Source organism: Pseudophryne corroboree, chromosome 2 (genome assembly GCF_028390025.1).
Source record: "Pseudophryne corroboree isolate aPseCor3 chromosome 2, aPseCor3.hap2, whole genome shotgun sequence".
Lineage (NCBI taxonomy): Eukaryota > Metazoa > Chordata > Amphibia > Anura > Myobatrachidae > Pseudophryne > Pseudophryne corroboree.
The window spans coordinates 382569721-382586312 of record NC_086445.1 but is presented as its reverse complement, the minus strand read 5'-3'; the positions used below and the strand labels follow the sequence as shown (position 1 = coordinate 382586312).

Genomic DNA, 16592 nt, shown 5'->3' with positions numbered 1-16592 from the left:
TAGATTGCACACCGATATAAAAATGTCAATTCAAAAAGCATTTTAAATAGCAGATGCACAGTAAGTATGATTCACTGCCCAATAAACATATTGTGATGTTTATGGAGCAAAGGATGTACGGTCTGAATCATATACAGTGCAAACTTGGTGTGACAGCAGCATCTGGTTGTCTGTGCATACAAAGACTGAAGGACATCACCTGTACACAGGAGTGACACGATGTAGAAAAGATTGCAACTCAGGTTATCAGTACATTGTCCATCATCATCATCTCTAATGTTTTGTGCCCTATTGTCAGCGTTTAGAAAGGATTCTTTGTCTACTGATAACATCTAATTGAAATATATATCATTAAAACCTCTTGGCAGTTTTTGGTTCATGTATGAATCAGAACAAGCTCTCATTGTGCAGTACTTGTATCTACCAAGAGGCATAAAGTATATTTTTTATAAAGCAAAGGTTCAGAAAAGTGTTGATTCAGATTATATTTTGCAAAGTGCATTTGATTGACAGCACAATTACTGATGGATTTGTGCTATAATGTAACCACTTACCTTTCCCGGAGCACAGTACGCCATCTGATGACTCACACTGACTCTTGCTCTCTTCCTCTGTCATATTACATTTTCTTGCATGTTGGCACAGTTTCCCAAACCAGCCAGCCTCACAAATGCATCGACCACAAGAACAGGTGCCATGTTCTGGGAAAACATCAATGACACACTTAGCAGCTGGAGTTTAGCATTAGCTACTTGTCCTTTGTAATCTACCTATTAACATTATGTGCACATACACAAACAAGTGCTATATAAAATAATAAGTGGATATAACAATACACACCGAGTACACTTCTAATTATTGATATAAAATAAAAAAAGAATAATAATAGATTTTATGCAGTGTCAAGCATCTGATTAAATGCTATACTTTTGGTTACTTGTCTCCAAAGTTTTCCACTAGAAACAGGTAATCTAAAAAAACAGTAAAAGCCTTATTTTCAGCTGACATACTGTAAGTCCAACTACAGCATCTAAAAATGTGCTTTGCATGCGGGCGATAAAGGTTATTAGATGCGACCACAATTTCCCTGTTCCCGGCAAACAGAGGCTGCTGTGTTCCTGCTCCCACCAAGGTACATTCCCCCTGTTAGCCACACCACACAGGACATTGTGATTGTACCCCTGTCAACCATTGTCTCTCCCCGTCATCCTCTGCCTCCTCCTGCTTTACGCTGTCATCCACTGCCATGTGAACTTGGGTTACAGTGGGGGGCCCAAATTTGTCTTTTTGCACCTGTGCCCACCCCTCACATGTTACGCCACTGAGACAAGCATAACAGAAACTGAAAAGAATCAGCAGCATAGAACATCTCAGTTTCCACTCTACTATCCTGAAAGGCTAAAGTTCTGTGTCTGCTTTCTGAGGGAGTTGACAGTTACTTTGTGTGAATTTGTCTGTGCCCCTACTTTTTTTTGGCTATGTTTTGAATTTTCTTTTTTTGTGGTTTTCTGTTTTGTTTTGTTTTTTAACTAATTTTGTTGGAATTTTTTTGTTTGTTTTGGTTTGTTCTATTTAGGGTAGTTTAATTTCCTTCCTTCCCCTTTTGAAATTTTTGCCCCTTAGATGAGATGCAACTATTCAGTACAGCACTGTAGAAGAAGGCAGCTGAAAGTGGGGTACAATACAGTATGTGTGTAGATAGGTCCCGATAATGCTGGAGCAATCTTGAAAGGTACAGCCCAAACATCAGTAGAGCAGGGACGAAGACACAGTTAGGAGTAGTGAAGGAGATAGTCCACATACAGGTTATAGTATGGGAAAGATGAGTAGTGGGAAAGAGAGGTCAATACTGTCTTGCTTTTTACCCCAAATGGTTCCCATCAGTTCCAGGAGTCTGTAGAGAAGGGAGACTAGCATCCCAGTGGTAGTAGCAAGGAGAGTCAGGCCAGGGCTATAGGTATGGAGTCCACTAGAGAATCATTAGGGCTGGAGGCTAACAATCAACTCACTCCTCCAGGTGACATCAGGAACCGCAGAGATCAAGGAATCTGGAGAAGGATAGGCCATAACCACTGTGGTCAGCACATCAGCACAGCAAAATCAGCTCCCATGGTCCACAGGTTGTGCAGTCAATGGGGCAGCCTGACCACCAGTCCTAAGGAAGTGCCTCCGGACTGAGTACAGGGAACCATCCAGGAGACAGGTGAGAGATTAAGGACAAACATCACACATGGTCTCTCAGCAGCACCCTTCTTGCCAAGTCAGCCAGGGACAGGTGAGAATAAAAGCTGTCTGCAGCCCAATACACACCTCTGTCCATGCAGGGTACATCACACACCTGGTAGCCACCTAAGGTGGAAGAAGGAGCTTATGGGATTAGCAAGTAAGGGCACAGATGCAGGACAGAATGGCAAAGATCCCTAAAATGCGGCCTTTACAATGCTCTGCCCAATGGAAGTCCCTTAACATAAATATATTAAGTGTGTACAGTTTAAATACCACAGACATCTACTTTTCCATTTGTGTATTAAAGCCACAAAAAAAATCACCACTAAGTAAATGACGCTAAGTCAGTGGTTTTCAAACTCAACCCCCAAGTTTTCCCAACGGGTTATATTTTAGGATTTCTGGGAAAACATGCGATAACTAATGACCCAGCAAAATGGATTAACTCACCTAGCATGATTAGAGAAGTGTTCAATACATGACTTGTTGGTGTTACGTGAAGACATATCTTCAATTGATAAGGATAACAAATCTACATCAACTTTACTAGAGGTCATTATTTTTTCATAGGAAAAACACTTATGTTAATTGTAGTTTAATAACTATGACTAGGGTGCAAGGTCTGCTTCCTATGGATAGTTTGGTGTAAATATTGTAGGCTACCAGAGAGCCAATGAAGTGGTCAAATGACCAGAAGAAATTCTTTCACTACCAGAAGATTAGCCAAGTGGCTGCAGAAGACTTGTTAAACATGGCCAGGAGCAAAAAAGGTCATGATTGGTGATGCACAGCTTCAGTAAAACTGGAAATGATAGGATGACTGGAAGGTCTGTCCTCTCAGTGGTAAAGGCAGCTGCCTTTGCCCTGTGAATAATCAGTTGGCCATAATAAATACATAGATGACATAAAATTTGCACATTTGGCAAAGAAATAAATAAATAAATATAATTTTACATTCTGAAACTAAAATAATTTTGGAATGTATCTTTCCTTGTTGCATAACTTAAGTATTTTATAGGCACCTATAAAATAATTGTTTCTTAAAGCGGAACTAAACTCGGAAAATCAAAAAAATCCACATATGAAACTTCTATTCATGAATGTAAACGTAATAAATTCCAATTGCTGTACTGATCTACAGTATAACAGTTCTGTAATAGTTAGCAATTGTTGACTAGGAGTTGTCATAATTATATCTCTCTGCTACTGTATGTTAACAAATAAAAATCTATGCCAGAAATCTATTTTCCCCAAATTATTATTTTTTGTTTACAGGGAAATCTATTGTTCAAAATTCGTGATTTTGTGAGGCTTAAAGAAAAATATGGCAGCAAACAACCTCTGCATGATTTTCTTAACCTATAGAGGTGTTCTGAAATTAAAACAAAAGAAAGAAATTAATGGTAATTTCAACATATAATACAAATTCATATTGGGGGTTGCATTCCAGTTTAATGATGATTTTTTTAATGAAGGTTTTTTTTGCACTATTCATCAAGCACTGCCACTCAGTAGTTCCAATTTAGTATACAAATTAGCAGTGGTGGATACTAAAACTCCGGAGCAATTCAACATTGCTCCGGTGTGGGGCAGGTGCTCCGAAAATCAGCTGTCCCTGTGATCTATGACACCGCTACGGAGTCTGACTCAGCAGTGCTAGTGTGCATGCGTGAACTGAAGCCTCATGTCTCGCGTAGTGAGACGAACAAGAGCGAAAGGATCGCTCTTTCTAACCTGGCACTCCTTCCCTTAGGAAGGTGTAAGGCATTGAGAATGGACAACATCTGAAGATGACATCTGTTCCCATAATCAAATTCCAATAAGTATGTATTTTCATATTTTGATGAATTGGGAAATAAGGAGGTCTCTATATTAGTGTATGGGGACCATCTTCCACTTTGGGGACAGTTCCAAGGACAATTCCATATTGCACCAACTTTCATTTCTATCACTGCTGTGTGCCAATGTTTGATAGATGTGCTGTAAACTGCCATGTGTTTATGCCGCTGCTCTGTCGCTTAGTAAACAACCAGATCGCTGCAGCCTTTGCCCAATACTGGCTACAGTACCTGGAGAGCTTTTAGCAGCAGACTAAAGATGTTCATGCATACATCTACAAAAGTCATGATACATGAAGTTCATCAAACTAACATAAGTAAAGACAAATATGTTTATGGCAAACCATTAAAGTGTATAGAAGCTGCTATAAATAAAAGATAGCAAAGGCAGGTAATTGGATAGTGACCCTACAGTATATTCCTCAGAATACAGTCACCATTTTACTAGAAACCAATGAGAAGCGAAAAACTGTCATTAATTCCTATAGAAAAATGTAGTATGTTTAGATAAGCTGAAGGCTGCATAAGCCTGAGGCCATATAAGCGATCAACTTTTTGTGATTGGTTGTTAAATGACTAAGCAGTTGCTAGGCAGATCAGTTTTCCCGGTTGGTTTTTTCCTATTGGTTTAAGGGGTTGTGCATCAGGATGAAGAGGAGGGTCTTAGGTTAGTATATAGGGGGTGGCCATCTTGCTAGACTCCCTCTTGCCTTTCAGTTTATGCCCCAGGAAGGATAAGTACTATTGCTTATTTTCACTGCCTGTAAATTGTTTTTGTTTTTGTTTTTTTTGAATTTCATTTGCCTTCTCTAGGGCATTATACAGTGCTGTGCCCCCTCTCTGCGTGTCATTGTCTACTTTTGCAGATTCTCCCCCCTCTGCCATGCCTCGTCCAAAACGTGCAGCTCCCCCCCCCCCGGCGCCTCGTGGATGCGGGGAGCGCCTTCCGCTCCCGCTCCCCGAGCGTTGCGCCACAGAGAGGACTTCCCCCTGTTTCAGACAGGCGGCGGGGACGGGCAGTTACAGCCCGCTCCCCTGCCGCACGGAGACGGGCGGCCAGCGGCCGCTCGTCACGTGGTGCCGATGCGCGCGGCTCGGCCGGGCCGCGCGTCCCGGCGCTCGCAGCGGGACGGGCCTCTCCTCTCCCTCCTGCCTCGGGCGTCTGCAGCACTTCCCCTCCGGCGGCCGGCGGCCGCTCTGCACGTGGCGCGGGTGCGCGCGGTCCGGCTGGGCCGCGCTCCCCGGCGCCTCCCGCGGGCGAAACGACTTCCCTCCCTCCTTCCATAAGTGCCTCCGGCCCTCCTCCTCCATCCCCGCGGTCGGCTCTCGGCGGCGTCCTGGGGGCACAAGCTGTGCCGGACGGCCGCGGCAGAGCTGCGGGGGGCGAGGGGGGGTCAATATGCAGCTGGGGGATATGAGCCCAGGGCAGCGGGTAGCGGCTCCCGCTGTCCCCGGGACAATACAGGGCCCCATACTACCCCCCTCCAGCGGGGGGTTTAGCACACCGCACCTCAATTTAAATAATATTGGGCCGTTTGGGCCTAGTGTCGCCGGGGCGGGGGACGTGGCAGCGGCGGCCGCCACACCCGCCCCGGCGGCAGTCACATGGCAGGGTTTTCCCCCGGCCTCGGTGGCCTGCTCGGGCTCCTCCTGGGTGTCAGACGCCCCGACGCCATTAACGGCGCCCCCGCTCGTCGGTTTTCAAACCCCTCTCCACGCCCTTCCCGGTCCTTTTCAGTTTGGGTCCACACAGACATCCGTCTCGGCGGCTTATATGACGCCCGGCGGGGCGCTTTCGGTAGCAGCGCAGCAAGGCTTCGCGGGGAGCCAGTCCTTCCCCGGGGGTTTTGCGTGGCCTCCGGCTCCAGCATTCCCCTTAGCCGCCAGCATGCCTTCCATGGGCTTCATGACGGTGTCCGGCACACAGTTTTCCCCGCACGGGGCCAGCGCGGGCGCCGGCGTGCAGTCCACGTGGTCGGTCGGTGGCCCCCGAGTCGCGGTGCCCTTGCCGGCCTTTGCGGGCCTGCAGTCAGGGCAGGCACCGGGCGGTGGGTATCAGGTGGCACAGAGTTGGCCCCTTCCGGCGTCATACGGATGGGCGGGGGCGGGCGGCTGCCCGCCGCATACGGCGTGGCGGCCGTCTTACCCCGCGAGTTTCGGTGCAGTGAGCGGGTCAGCCTTTACGCAGTCGATCGGGTACACCTCGGCGGGGGCCCCCTCCCTGCAGCTGCCGGGCGGCCATCCGCCACGGAACGGGGGGACGGGCTCTCCGCCTCCGCATTTGCGGACAAGTGTTAATGATGTTCTGGTTCCCCCGGTGCCGGTTGTCCCCTCTTTTTCTCCCTTGCAGGTTCCGTCTAATTCAGGGGCTACGCCCGTCACGAGGCGAAGGTCACGGACAAGCGCGACTGCGAACGTGGTGGTACGGCCATCAGCGGAGGCGGGTGCAGCGGACGACGCGGTTCCGGGTCCTTCAAACTCCGGTGAGCTAAATATTCCTTTACACGTTTCAACTTGTAGTTCCTCGTCTTCTAGCAGCGTATCATCCGGCTCTCCGCGGCGCCCGCGTAAATTAGCTAGGCTCATCGCGCGGCGAATGGCCAAGGAGGCGCACAAGGTGGCCGCTCCTGCGCAGGTGGTCCCCTCCGACCCTCCCCGTTACGGCGAGATGGTACATTGCGCCAACACGGCAGTGACAAGAGGGGTTCGTAAGCGCATGCGGGAAAAAATACGTAAGGGGAAGTATGTAGACATATTCACCCTTACAGAGGAAATGCGGCAGGGTTTTGACGCGGCCAAGAAACCGGGTGGTATTGGGGAAAATGCGTTTCGCAATTTTCACCAGTGGCTGCGTGGGTTTTTGGTGTTCATGGCTTGCTACACGGAATCGCGTCCCGCGGAGTATGCCAACTTGGTGAAATATTTGTTTTTGGTACACGATATGTACTTAAAATCCAAGGGTTCCGCGTGGCGGGATTACGACGAGAAGTTTCGTCGCAATCAGGATGGCAACCCCATCCTGCCCGCGGGTTTTAAGGATGTTGAGGTGTGGTTGGAGGTCACGCAGCAGGTCAAACCCACCCCGGACGTCGCGGCCAAGAAGCCCGGGGCGGTGGCTTCTCGATTGACGGGAAAAGGCAAGTGCTTTGCCTACGACGGCAAATGCGGCAAAGGAACGGGCTGTCGTTTTCGCCACTCATGCAGGTTGTGCGGAGCCAGTCACCCGGCCAAGGAATGCACCGCGGCGACAGGCGGTAAGCCTGCCGCTTCCACCGAGGCCGGTGGAATTGGCAAGTAAGGCCTTCTCCCCGATTATAGTTCCCGAGTTGCAGCGCTGGCTTACCTTGTACCCCGATGAGTCGGCGGCATCGTTTCTCTTGCAGGGCTTTCAGCACGGTTTTCGTTTGCCAATCCCGGATTCGGTGTATGTGGTTGCACGCCAGAATTTGAGATCGGCTCGGGAATTCCCGCAGGAAGTCCGGCGGAAGGTTGACGGGGAGATTGGGCTGGGGCGCATGGCTGGGCCCTACGCCCTTTCCCCGTTGCCCTCCTTGTGCATTTCCCCAGTAGGGGTAGTGCCCAAGAAGGCCATAGGTAAGTTTCGTTTGATACAGCACTTGTCGCACCCGCCGGGGCTGTTGGTCAACGACGCTATCCCGGAAGCCCAATGCAGAGTTCGATGTCAGTCGTTTGACGACGCGCTGCGATTAGTGCGGGATTGTGGTCCGGGGAGTCTGTTGGCAAAATTGGACGTGGAGTCGGCCTTTCGGCTACTCCCGCTACACCCAGATTCCCTGCGGTTTCTGGGTTTCAAAATAGGGGGCGAATTCTACGTCGATCGGTGTCTCCCCATGGGTTGCTCTGTCTCCTGCGCCTACTTTGAGTGCTTTAGCACGTTTTTGCACTGGTGCGTCCAGACCGCCTCCGGGCAGATGGGGGTGGCTCACTACCTGGATGACTTTCTTTTTGTAGGCCCCGGAGACAGTTCGGTCTGTGGGGACATTCTCTCGGTGGCCAGGTCGTTATTCTGCGCTTTAGGGGTACCGGTTGCGCAGGATAAGTGCGAGGGTCCTTGCACTTGTCTTAGCTATTTAGGTATCGAGATTGACACGGTAGGGGGGTGCTGTCGCTTGCCCGAGGATAAGGTGCGGAAACTATTGGGTTTGATTACAGACTGTTTAGGAAAACGCAGGGTTCGGCTTAAACAGGTGCAGTCCTTGCTTGGTTCTCTCAATTTTGCGTGTCGGATTATCCCCATGGGTAGGATTTTCTGTCGCAAACTTGAGCGGGCCACCGCGGGGACGGTTCGACAGAATCACTCCGTGTACCTTTCCCGCGAGATCAAGGATGATTTGCGGATTTGGGTCTCGTTCCTGGTGTCCTTCAACAGGGAAGTGTTGTGGCCCGCGCCTTGTTGTTCCAGTAAGCAGCTGCAGTTGTTCACGGATGCTTCAGGCAGTCGAGGTTTCGGCGCGTTCTTCGCTGGCTCATGGTGCGCTGCGGCCTGGCCGGCATCTTGGGTAACGCGTGGGTTTACCAAGAACCTGCTGGAATTGTTCCCGATCTTAGTGGCGCTTGAGTTATGGGCCGGACGGTTCGCAAATAGGGACATTTTGTTTCTTTGCGACAACTTAGGGGTAGTGCATGCGATTAATAACCAGCGTTCCTCATCTCCGCAGGCGCTGCGATTGCTAAGGCATTTAGTGTTGGTTTGTTTGCAGCGCAATATTAATGTTAGGGCTCGCCACGTACCTGGAGTTGACAATGGAATTGCGGATGCATTGTCCCGGTTCCAGTTTGACAAATTCAGGACGTTGGTTCCGGGAGCGGAGGCAGAGGGGTTACAGTGCCCACCTTCTGTCTGGCAGATGGTCGAAGCGGTTTAACGGCGTTGGCCAGGTGTGCACTGGCTCCCTCTACGCTACGAGCGTATGATGCTGCATGGCGGGATTGGTCAGCCTTTCAGAGTAGGTACGGGGTAGCAGGTGAGTCCTCGGCCGACGCCCTGTTGACCTTTGTTTGGGAGCATTACCAAAACGGTAGGTCAAAAGCGGCCATGGCTACTGCCCTTGCGGGCATCGCCTTTCACTCGCGACTCCACGGGACAACGGACCCCACGGGGTCGTTTGTCCTTTCCAGAGCGCTGAAAGGTTGGGCTAGGTTGCACCCGGCGCCTGCGGATTCACGTAGGCCTATAACGTTGCAGCTGCTAGCGGAATTGCTGCGTGTGCTACCTCGGATTGCGTCCTCGGAATTTGAGGTGGCATTGTTTAGTAGCGCGTATGCCCTGGCCTTTTTCGGGGCTTTTCGGGTGAGCGAGCTAGTGGCGAGCAGCAAGGCGTCCCGGGAATCGGGTCTGCTCTACGAGAATGTGCGCTTGCAGGAGGGCCTGTTGCTCTGTAGGATTGTGCGGTCCAAGACAGATCAAACAGGTCGGGGTCGCTGGTTGTCCTTGGAGGCTCAGGGAGGTATGGGCGTTTGCCCGCTGCGGTTGACGCAAGAGTATGTGCGGTTAAGACCTCCGGGGGGCAACCAGTTGCTGGTGCACGCGCAGTTGGACCCTCTGACAAAGTTTCAGTTCTCATCGGTGTTCAAGAAATGTTTGACGGCGTTGGGCTTGCAGGTGGCGGACTTCGGTACTCATTCCTTTCGGATTGGGGCGGCTACCCATGCGGCGGCCGCTGGTTCATCACCAGCGGCTATTCGGGAGTTGGGTCGCTGGAAGTCGGCCTCCTATAAGTCCTATGTCCATATAGATAAGTTATAAGTGCGCCTGTTGCGCTAACCCAAAAACGTGTTTACTCGTCGGTTTTTGAACGCTTACCGTTCAGGAATCGAGGGTGTGAAGCGAATTTTTAAAATTTTTCCTCCGAGGGGGCCTAATTTCAATTGGCTGTTCTACCAAGGTCCACGGGAGGTTTTTTGAGTTTTCTCCTTCACTTGGGTTTTATTGGTTACGTTGTGTTTAAGTTACAGATTATGTGCATAATCTGACATTAGGATATTTTCTTTTACAGCTGTCAGCAATTTTGGAGACCACATATGGATGGTTGGTCATTCATATGTTTTTTGGGCGGAGAAACATCCCATGGCATCTAGGGCGACTGAGATTTTTGGGTCCCGGCAATTTAGATGGTTAGGTGTTAGGGGCATGTTATGGGGTGATTTGTTGCGCGTCCTTTTTTCTAGGGAGCGCCGCTGGGGTCGCCCCAGTTGTATTATCATTCATCTGGGTGGTAATGATCTGGGCCGAGTTAAAGGCATAGACTTGATTTTGTCTATAAAGGCGGATGTGGTGGCGATACGTTGTCACTGGCCTGGGGTATGCATTGTCTGGTCGGAAATGGTGCCCCGTTTCCATTGGCGTGGTGCGGTGCGTTTCTCGGCGCTGGAGAAAGCACGCAAAAAGGTGAACTCGACGGTGTCTCTGTTTGTCAAGGCCATAGGCGGAGTGGCAATTAAGCATCCTCTGCTGGTGCTGCGGAACAGGCAGTTCTATAGAGACGATGGGGTTCACCTTTCTCCGGAAGGAGTGCAGTTTTTTCTGGAAGATATTTTCGGTCTTTTTCGTTAGAGCTAGTTAGTTTCTGGTTGGTTAAGGTTCTGTTTGCGGATGGCGGTGGCGGTTTGGAAAACCTTGGTGGCGGGAAATCGCTGCCAACCAGCTGTCACACAGGCATAAGTGGTCATTGTGGGGCTCCCTCTTTAAATGGACGGCAGGTGTGTCCTTTTCTTGCGGTTGGACATTTAGACGTTCCCCTGCGGGAACCGAACGTTTGCCAGAGAAAGAGGGGTAAGGCCAGCACAATGCGGGTTATGCGGGAAGGAGGCGGGGTATGTGTACTCCCCTCCTTGGTTTGGTGGTTTGTCATCTAGGTGACGGGTGCTGGTGTTTGGCAGCGGTTTTCTGTTTGCCATCCTCCAAACTAAAGTTAATATATATTCAATTCAATTCTAATTCGGCCTCAATTATTAGTTTAAAGAGTTGGTCAGCGATTAATAAACATCGTCTGACCTTTAACTCCAGCTACTGTGTCCGTGTCTTTATTTCAGTGTGTGGTGTGGTTTTATTTAGTGATAAGCTAGCTTAAGTAAAAGGTTTATGTAATCACAATAAAGTTATGAGCGGCTTAGATAAGCTGAAGGCTGCATAAGCCTGAGGCCATATAAGCGATCAACTTTTTGTGATTGGTTGTTAAATGACTAAGCAGTTGCTAGGCAGATCAGTTTTCCCGGTTGGTTTTTTCCTATTGGTTTAAGGGGTTGTGCATCAGGATGAAGAGGAGGGTCTTAGGTTAGTATATAGGGGGTGGCCATCTTGCTAGACTCCCTCTTGCCTTTCAGTTTATGCCCGCCCGCCCTCCCAGAATGCGTCTACGTTTTTTGTTCTTGCTGTGGGCTATTGAAAGCCAGATTGGCGGGAAATCGCTGCCAACCAGCTGTCACACAGGCATAAGTGGTCATTGTGGGGCTCCCTCTTTAAATGGACGGCAGGTGTGTCCTTTTCTTGCGGTTGGACATTTAGACGTTCCCCTGCGGGAACCGAACGTTTGCCAGAGAAAGAGGGGTAAGGCCAGCACAATGCGGGTTATGCGGGAAGGAGGCGGGGTATGTGTACTCCCCTCCTTGGTTTGGTGGTTTGTCATCTAGGTGACGGGTGCTGGTGTTTGGCAGCGGTTTTCTGTTTGCCATCCTCCAAACTAAAGTTAATATATATTCAATTCAATTCTAATTCGGCCTCAATTATTAGTTTAAAGAGTTGGTCAGCGATTAATAAACATCGTCTGACCTTTAACTCCAGCTACTGTGTCCGTGTCTTTATTTCAGTGTGTGGTGTGGTTTTATTTAGTGATAAGCTAGCTTAAGTAAAAGGTTTATGTAATCACAATAAAGTTATGAGCGGCTTATGTAACCAACAAAAACACAAAGAGGTATACTGTAGTTACTATGGGGCAGACGTATTAAGCCCGGAGAAGTGATAAAGCAGTGATATGTAGATGGTGATAACGTACCAGCCAATCAGCTCTTAGTAATTGTCATTTTTCAAACCCATAATGATTGGCTGGTGCGTTATCACCTTCCACTTATCACTTCTTTATCACTGCTTTAACACTTCATACATCTGCCTCTATGGGCTGTTTTTTTCTTTTCTTTATAAAGCTTGATTTACCATTGATTCCTTTCACTGTTTAAAAAATTTAAACTTTACAAACCACCCTGTTGTAAGTATAGCCCAAAATGTCTTCACCTTCTTTGGCAAATAGTCATAGTTTTAGGTCAGCATTATTTACTGCTAAATAGGGTGGCCAATCCTGGGATAAGAATTGGCGGAATCCCGGGATTTAGTCCAAAAATTGGCCGGGATTCAACCCCAGGATTGCAGCTTCCAATCCCAGGGATTTCGGGATTAGTAAAGCCCCTTTGTTTTTTCAATGCCAGGCAGCATTGAGCATCCTCCGGAGGCTCAGACTCTGCCCAGCTCACTCCTGCCGGCTCCCCCTGCCCCCAGCTGTGCGCACTGTGTAGTGTGACGTGAAGTCAGAGATCATGCTGTACAGTCTGACGCCAGCAGCCCACGCTGCCTGGATCGCACTTCACCGCCCACTGCCTGCAGCAAGTGAACCCGCCCGCACTCCCAGAGGATGGTGTGTAGATCTGTGGGCTGGGCAGGTCCGGGAAGGGGGTGAGGGCAATGAAGATTTTAATTTTAAAATCTTAAACCCAATCCCAGGTATCCCAGGAATCCCAGGATTGATCATTTTTCCCAGGATACCCGGGATTGATTAAAAGGCCCGGGATTGGCCTCCCTACTGCTAAATATAAAATGTAAAGTTTAAAAAGTAACATATATACTGCTTCACTCATTGTAACTTCCACTACATCTATGAATGGCAATATCTTATAGGTTCACTATACTTTGTTAGTACTGTAAATAACCCTTTGGGGTATATTTACTAAGGTGTGAGTTTTTTTAGAAGTGGAGATGTTGCCCATAGCAACCAATCAGATTTTAGCTATTTAGAAGCTAAAGAAATGTTAAGTGGAATCTGATTGGTTGCTATGGGCAAAATCTCCACTTCTAAAAAACTCTAATAGAGATAATTCTGCCAAAAAAAACCCCAGCACAGTTGGGGGTATGCTCTGGGTCAATGCACATAAAGAAAATGTAGGCAGAGAATACTCACCTCCACAAATCTTGCCTTCTAGATCTTCACACTGCCGATCATCGCACTCACAGTGTTTTCCATACACCCTGCTATCTCCAGGCGGGAAACAAGTGCAGTGTCCACATTCACATTTCCCTGAGGGATGAAATACATACATTAGTGAGATCATTATCTGCTACACAGAAGAAATGAATTGCTTCTTTGGAAAATAACTAAGATGACACATTTTACTGTACTGCTGTTATATTGTCGAAACTATAGGCGGTAATAACTATAGCATACCATGTTTTATTTGTATTTTTATGACATCCTCTCTTACATGTATATAATACATAATAATCAGACTTCTACATCTCTGCATAACATGTCTATACTCAAAAACCTTTGATTACACAGTTACTGTGCATGTTAACTCCTTCACCACACAGCTGACGAGATATATCAGCTAGACATTTCATTGCTTGTATGCAATCAGAAGTAGATAATTAGTAAAACACTTTTATGTATGACTTTACAAAAACAAAACAACACAATTTCAAAACAACAGCCAAATCCTTCTTTATTCCAAGGGTTCAGAGTCTATCCACAACGAATTCTGTTCTACATGAACAGGCTCTATTACAACATAGCATCATGCAATTACAAACTAAGGCCCCATTTATCAAACCTTGGAGTACCAGTGAAGTACGGTGATAAAGTACCAGCCATGTCACAGGCTCTGTTTGAAAAATTACAGTTAGGAGCTGATTGGCTGGTAGAGAGACAGGGAGAGATAGTGGGTGACAGGGGGTACAAACACAATGTCCTGTATGGTGTTGAGAACAGGGGGCATGTACCTTGGTGAGTGCAGGAACACAGCAGCCTCTGCTGTGTCCCTGACAGGGCCCACCCATCCCTTGTGCTTTCATCAGTTTGGGTCGGGCAGACTCTGACAGTGCCAGTTACACCGGCTGTGAGCTGCCATTAATTAATGGACATCAGTGAGGGGGAGATGTACTAAGCATTGAAAAGTGATAAATTGCTCGGTGATAAAGCAGCAGCCAATCTGGTTGGTTGGTACTTTATCACTGTGGGGGGGGGGGGGGTGACGCTCATTTCACCCAGCGGTGAAATGAGCGACCTGCTAGATTGTGCCAGGCCAATCTAGAACCGTCGATAGTGACGTGCCGGGCCGTGCATCGCTATCGCTATGGGGCATACACACGGAGAGATCCGTGGTTAAGTTCTAAGCAGTCTAGTCAGATTGCTTAGAATTTAAGTACTGATCTCTCCATGTGTACCCCCCTTTAGGGGTTTATTTACTAAGCCTTGGATGGAGATAAAGTCAACACAGATAAAGTACCAGCTAATAGGCTCCTGTCATTTTTCAAACACAGCCGTAACATGGCAGTTAGGAGCTGATTGGCTGGCACTTTATCTCAGTAGACTTTATCTCCATCCAAGGCTTAAGGTGTGTACACATGGTGAGATAACTCTGTAAGATTTTGACTATATAGTCAAAATTTTATGAAAAGTTAGCGCATATGTCAAGGTGTTAGGCAGCTTGCGATACAGATTCGATCCCGATGCGTGCTCCCGTGGGGTCGGTATCATAAGACTAGATAGACTGTGCAGGCAAGTCAATCTAGACTATCTAGTGTACTATCTAGTACAAAGTATAGTCAAAATTTACACTTAAGGGCCCTACACACTGGCAGATAAAACAGAACGATATGAACGTTCTCGTTCATTAATGAAAGAGAACTCGTTCATATCGTTCTGTGTGTAGGCACCAATGATGAACCATGCGTAGCCCCATGCTCGTTCATCATTGGTGCCCCGTCGCTTATGCATGCAGGCCAATATGGACAAGCTCGTCCATATTAGCATGCAGTGCTATGGAGCCAGGTGACGGGGGGAGTGCAGAAACTTCACTCCCCCCATCGCTGCCCCCCCCCGCCACCGGGTCGCCCGTTGGCCATATCCGCCGTCAGGTAGCTCAGCAGCGGATCGACAAATGTGTAGGGCACATTAGTCAAAATCGTTCATAGACCAAATCACAAGCACAGATCTATACTATCTGTGCTATCTGAGCTCTGGGGGGGAGTTCAAGGGAAATCACATAGTCAAAATCGGCATAGCAAGGATCTCACTGTGAGTACACAACTTAAAGGTGTGTACACAGGGTGAGATAAGTCTGTAAGATTTTGACTATTTAGGAGTATATTCGATAAGTGTCGGATCCATTCCGACATGCATTTGTCGGTATGGATCCAACAAGGGCTATTCAATGAACGTCCAAATCCGACCGGCGGATTTGATCCAAATTCGACTGGCGGATTTTGCGTTCCCTGTCAGCGGCGGCGGGGGAAGATCTTTGCGGCAAGGGGGGGTGTGCGCTCTTAGAAGTGGCGGGGGAGATCTCTGCGGTGGGGGGGAGCTGGCATCGGGCGGAGATGTCTGCTGTGGGTAGGGGGGGTGCGCTGTCAGTGGCTGCGGGTGGAGATATCTGCAGTGGGGGGGAAGCTGTCAGCGCCAGGACCTTGATGTCTGCGGCGGTGAGGGTGTGTGTGTGATGTCTGCGGTGGGAGGTGCGCTGTCAGCGCTGGGGGAGATATGTGCAACGGGGGGAAGGGCGCTGCCGGGAGTGAGGAGCCTGGCTGGGGGGACGCCCTGCTCAATCCGACTTTTTTTAAAGTCAGATTGAGATTGTCGGAAAGGGGGCCAAAACCTGTCGGATTTGGCCTTGTGTCCAACAGAAATCTGTCGGAAGCTGTAGTCTTTCCGGCATTTTTTTCAGAGTTTGATCGTGAAACTGTTCGAACAGCTTCTGAATCTCTGCACAAGCTGCCGTTTACACGGCAACTTGTGCAGCAGAGGGGAGGGAGGGGGGGGGGGGGTGGCACGGCTGCAATGTATTCTCTGCTACCAAGCAGCCCCCTGTAACAATTGCCGGCAGCAGGGGGGGAGGGGAAGAGGGGGGCCATGGCTGCAGTGATCCTTTCTAAGTTTTGTAGCAACCCGGGTGGTAGGGGGGCACCGCTGCTGCAGCCCAAGCAGTATGATACGGGGGGGCTGCAGGTGTCACTGCCCTGGACGGGCAGCCCCAACAGTACCATGCGAGGGGGGGGCGCAGCTTTGGGTATCAAAGTTCCGGAGAGACACAGGTGTCGGCGGTGTGGGGAGCAGCTGCAGCCTCTACACACATTTAAGTTGCGGGGGAAGGGAGCGGCTGGGTGAGACAGGTGTCAACAGTGGGGGAAGTGGCAATGGCCGGGACACATATGTAAGTTGCTGGTGGGGGCAGTCCCCCACCCCGAATACACTAGTAAGGTGGTACCGGCGTATGGGCGGTGTTGGGTCATGCAGCTTCAGAGGGAGA

General features: G+C 49.0%; 1 protein-coding gene across 2 annotated transcripts in view; it reads right to left on the bottom strand.

Annotated features, from left to right (window-relative positions):
* Positions 1-16592, bottom strand: part of ITGBL1 (integrin subunit beta like 1) — an 821186-nt gene that overhangs the window by 57266 nt on the left and 747328 nt on the right. For both annotated transcript variants that reach the window (XM_063953248.1, XM_063953247.1), the window contains 2 exons: positions 13250-13366; positions 555-701 (listed from right to left, as the gene is read on the bottom strand). In XM_063953248.1, the coding sequence (XP_063809318.1) occupies positions 555-701; positions 13250-13366 (264 nt within the window). The remainder of the gene's footprint in view (positions 1-554; positions 702-13249; positions 13367-16592) is intronic.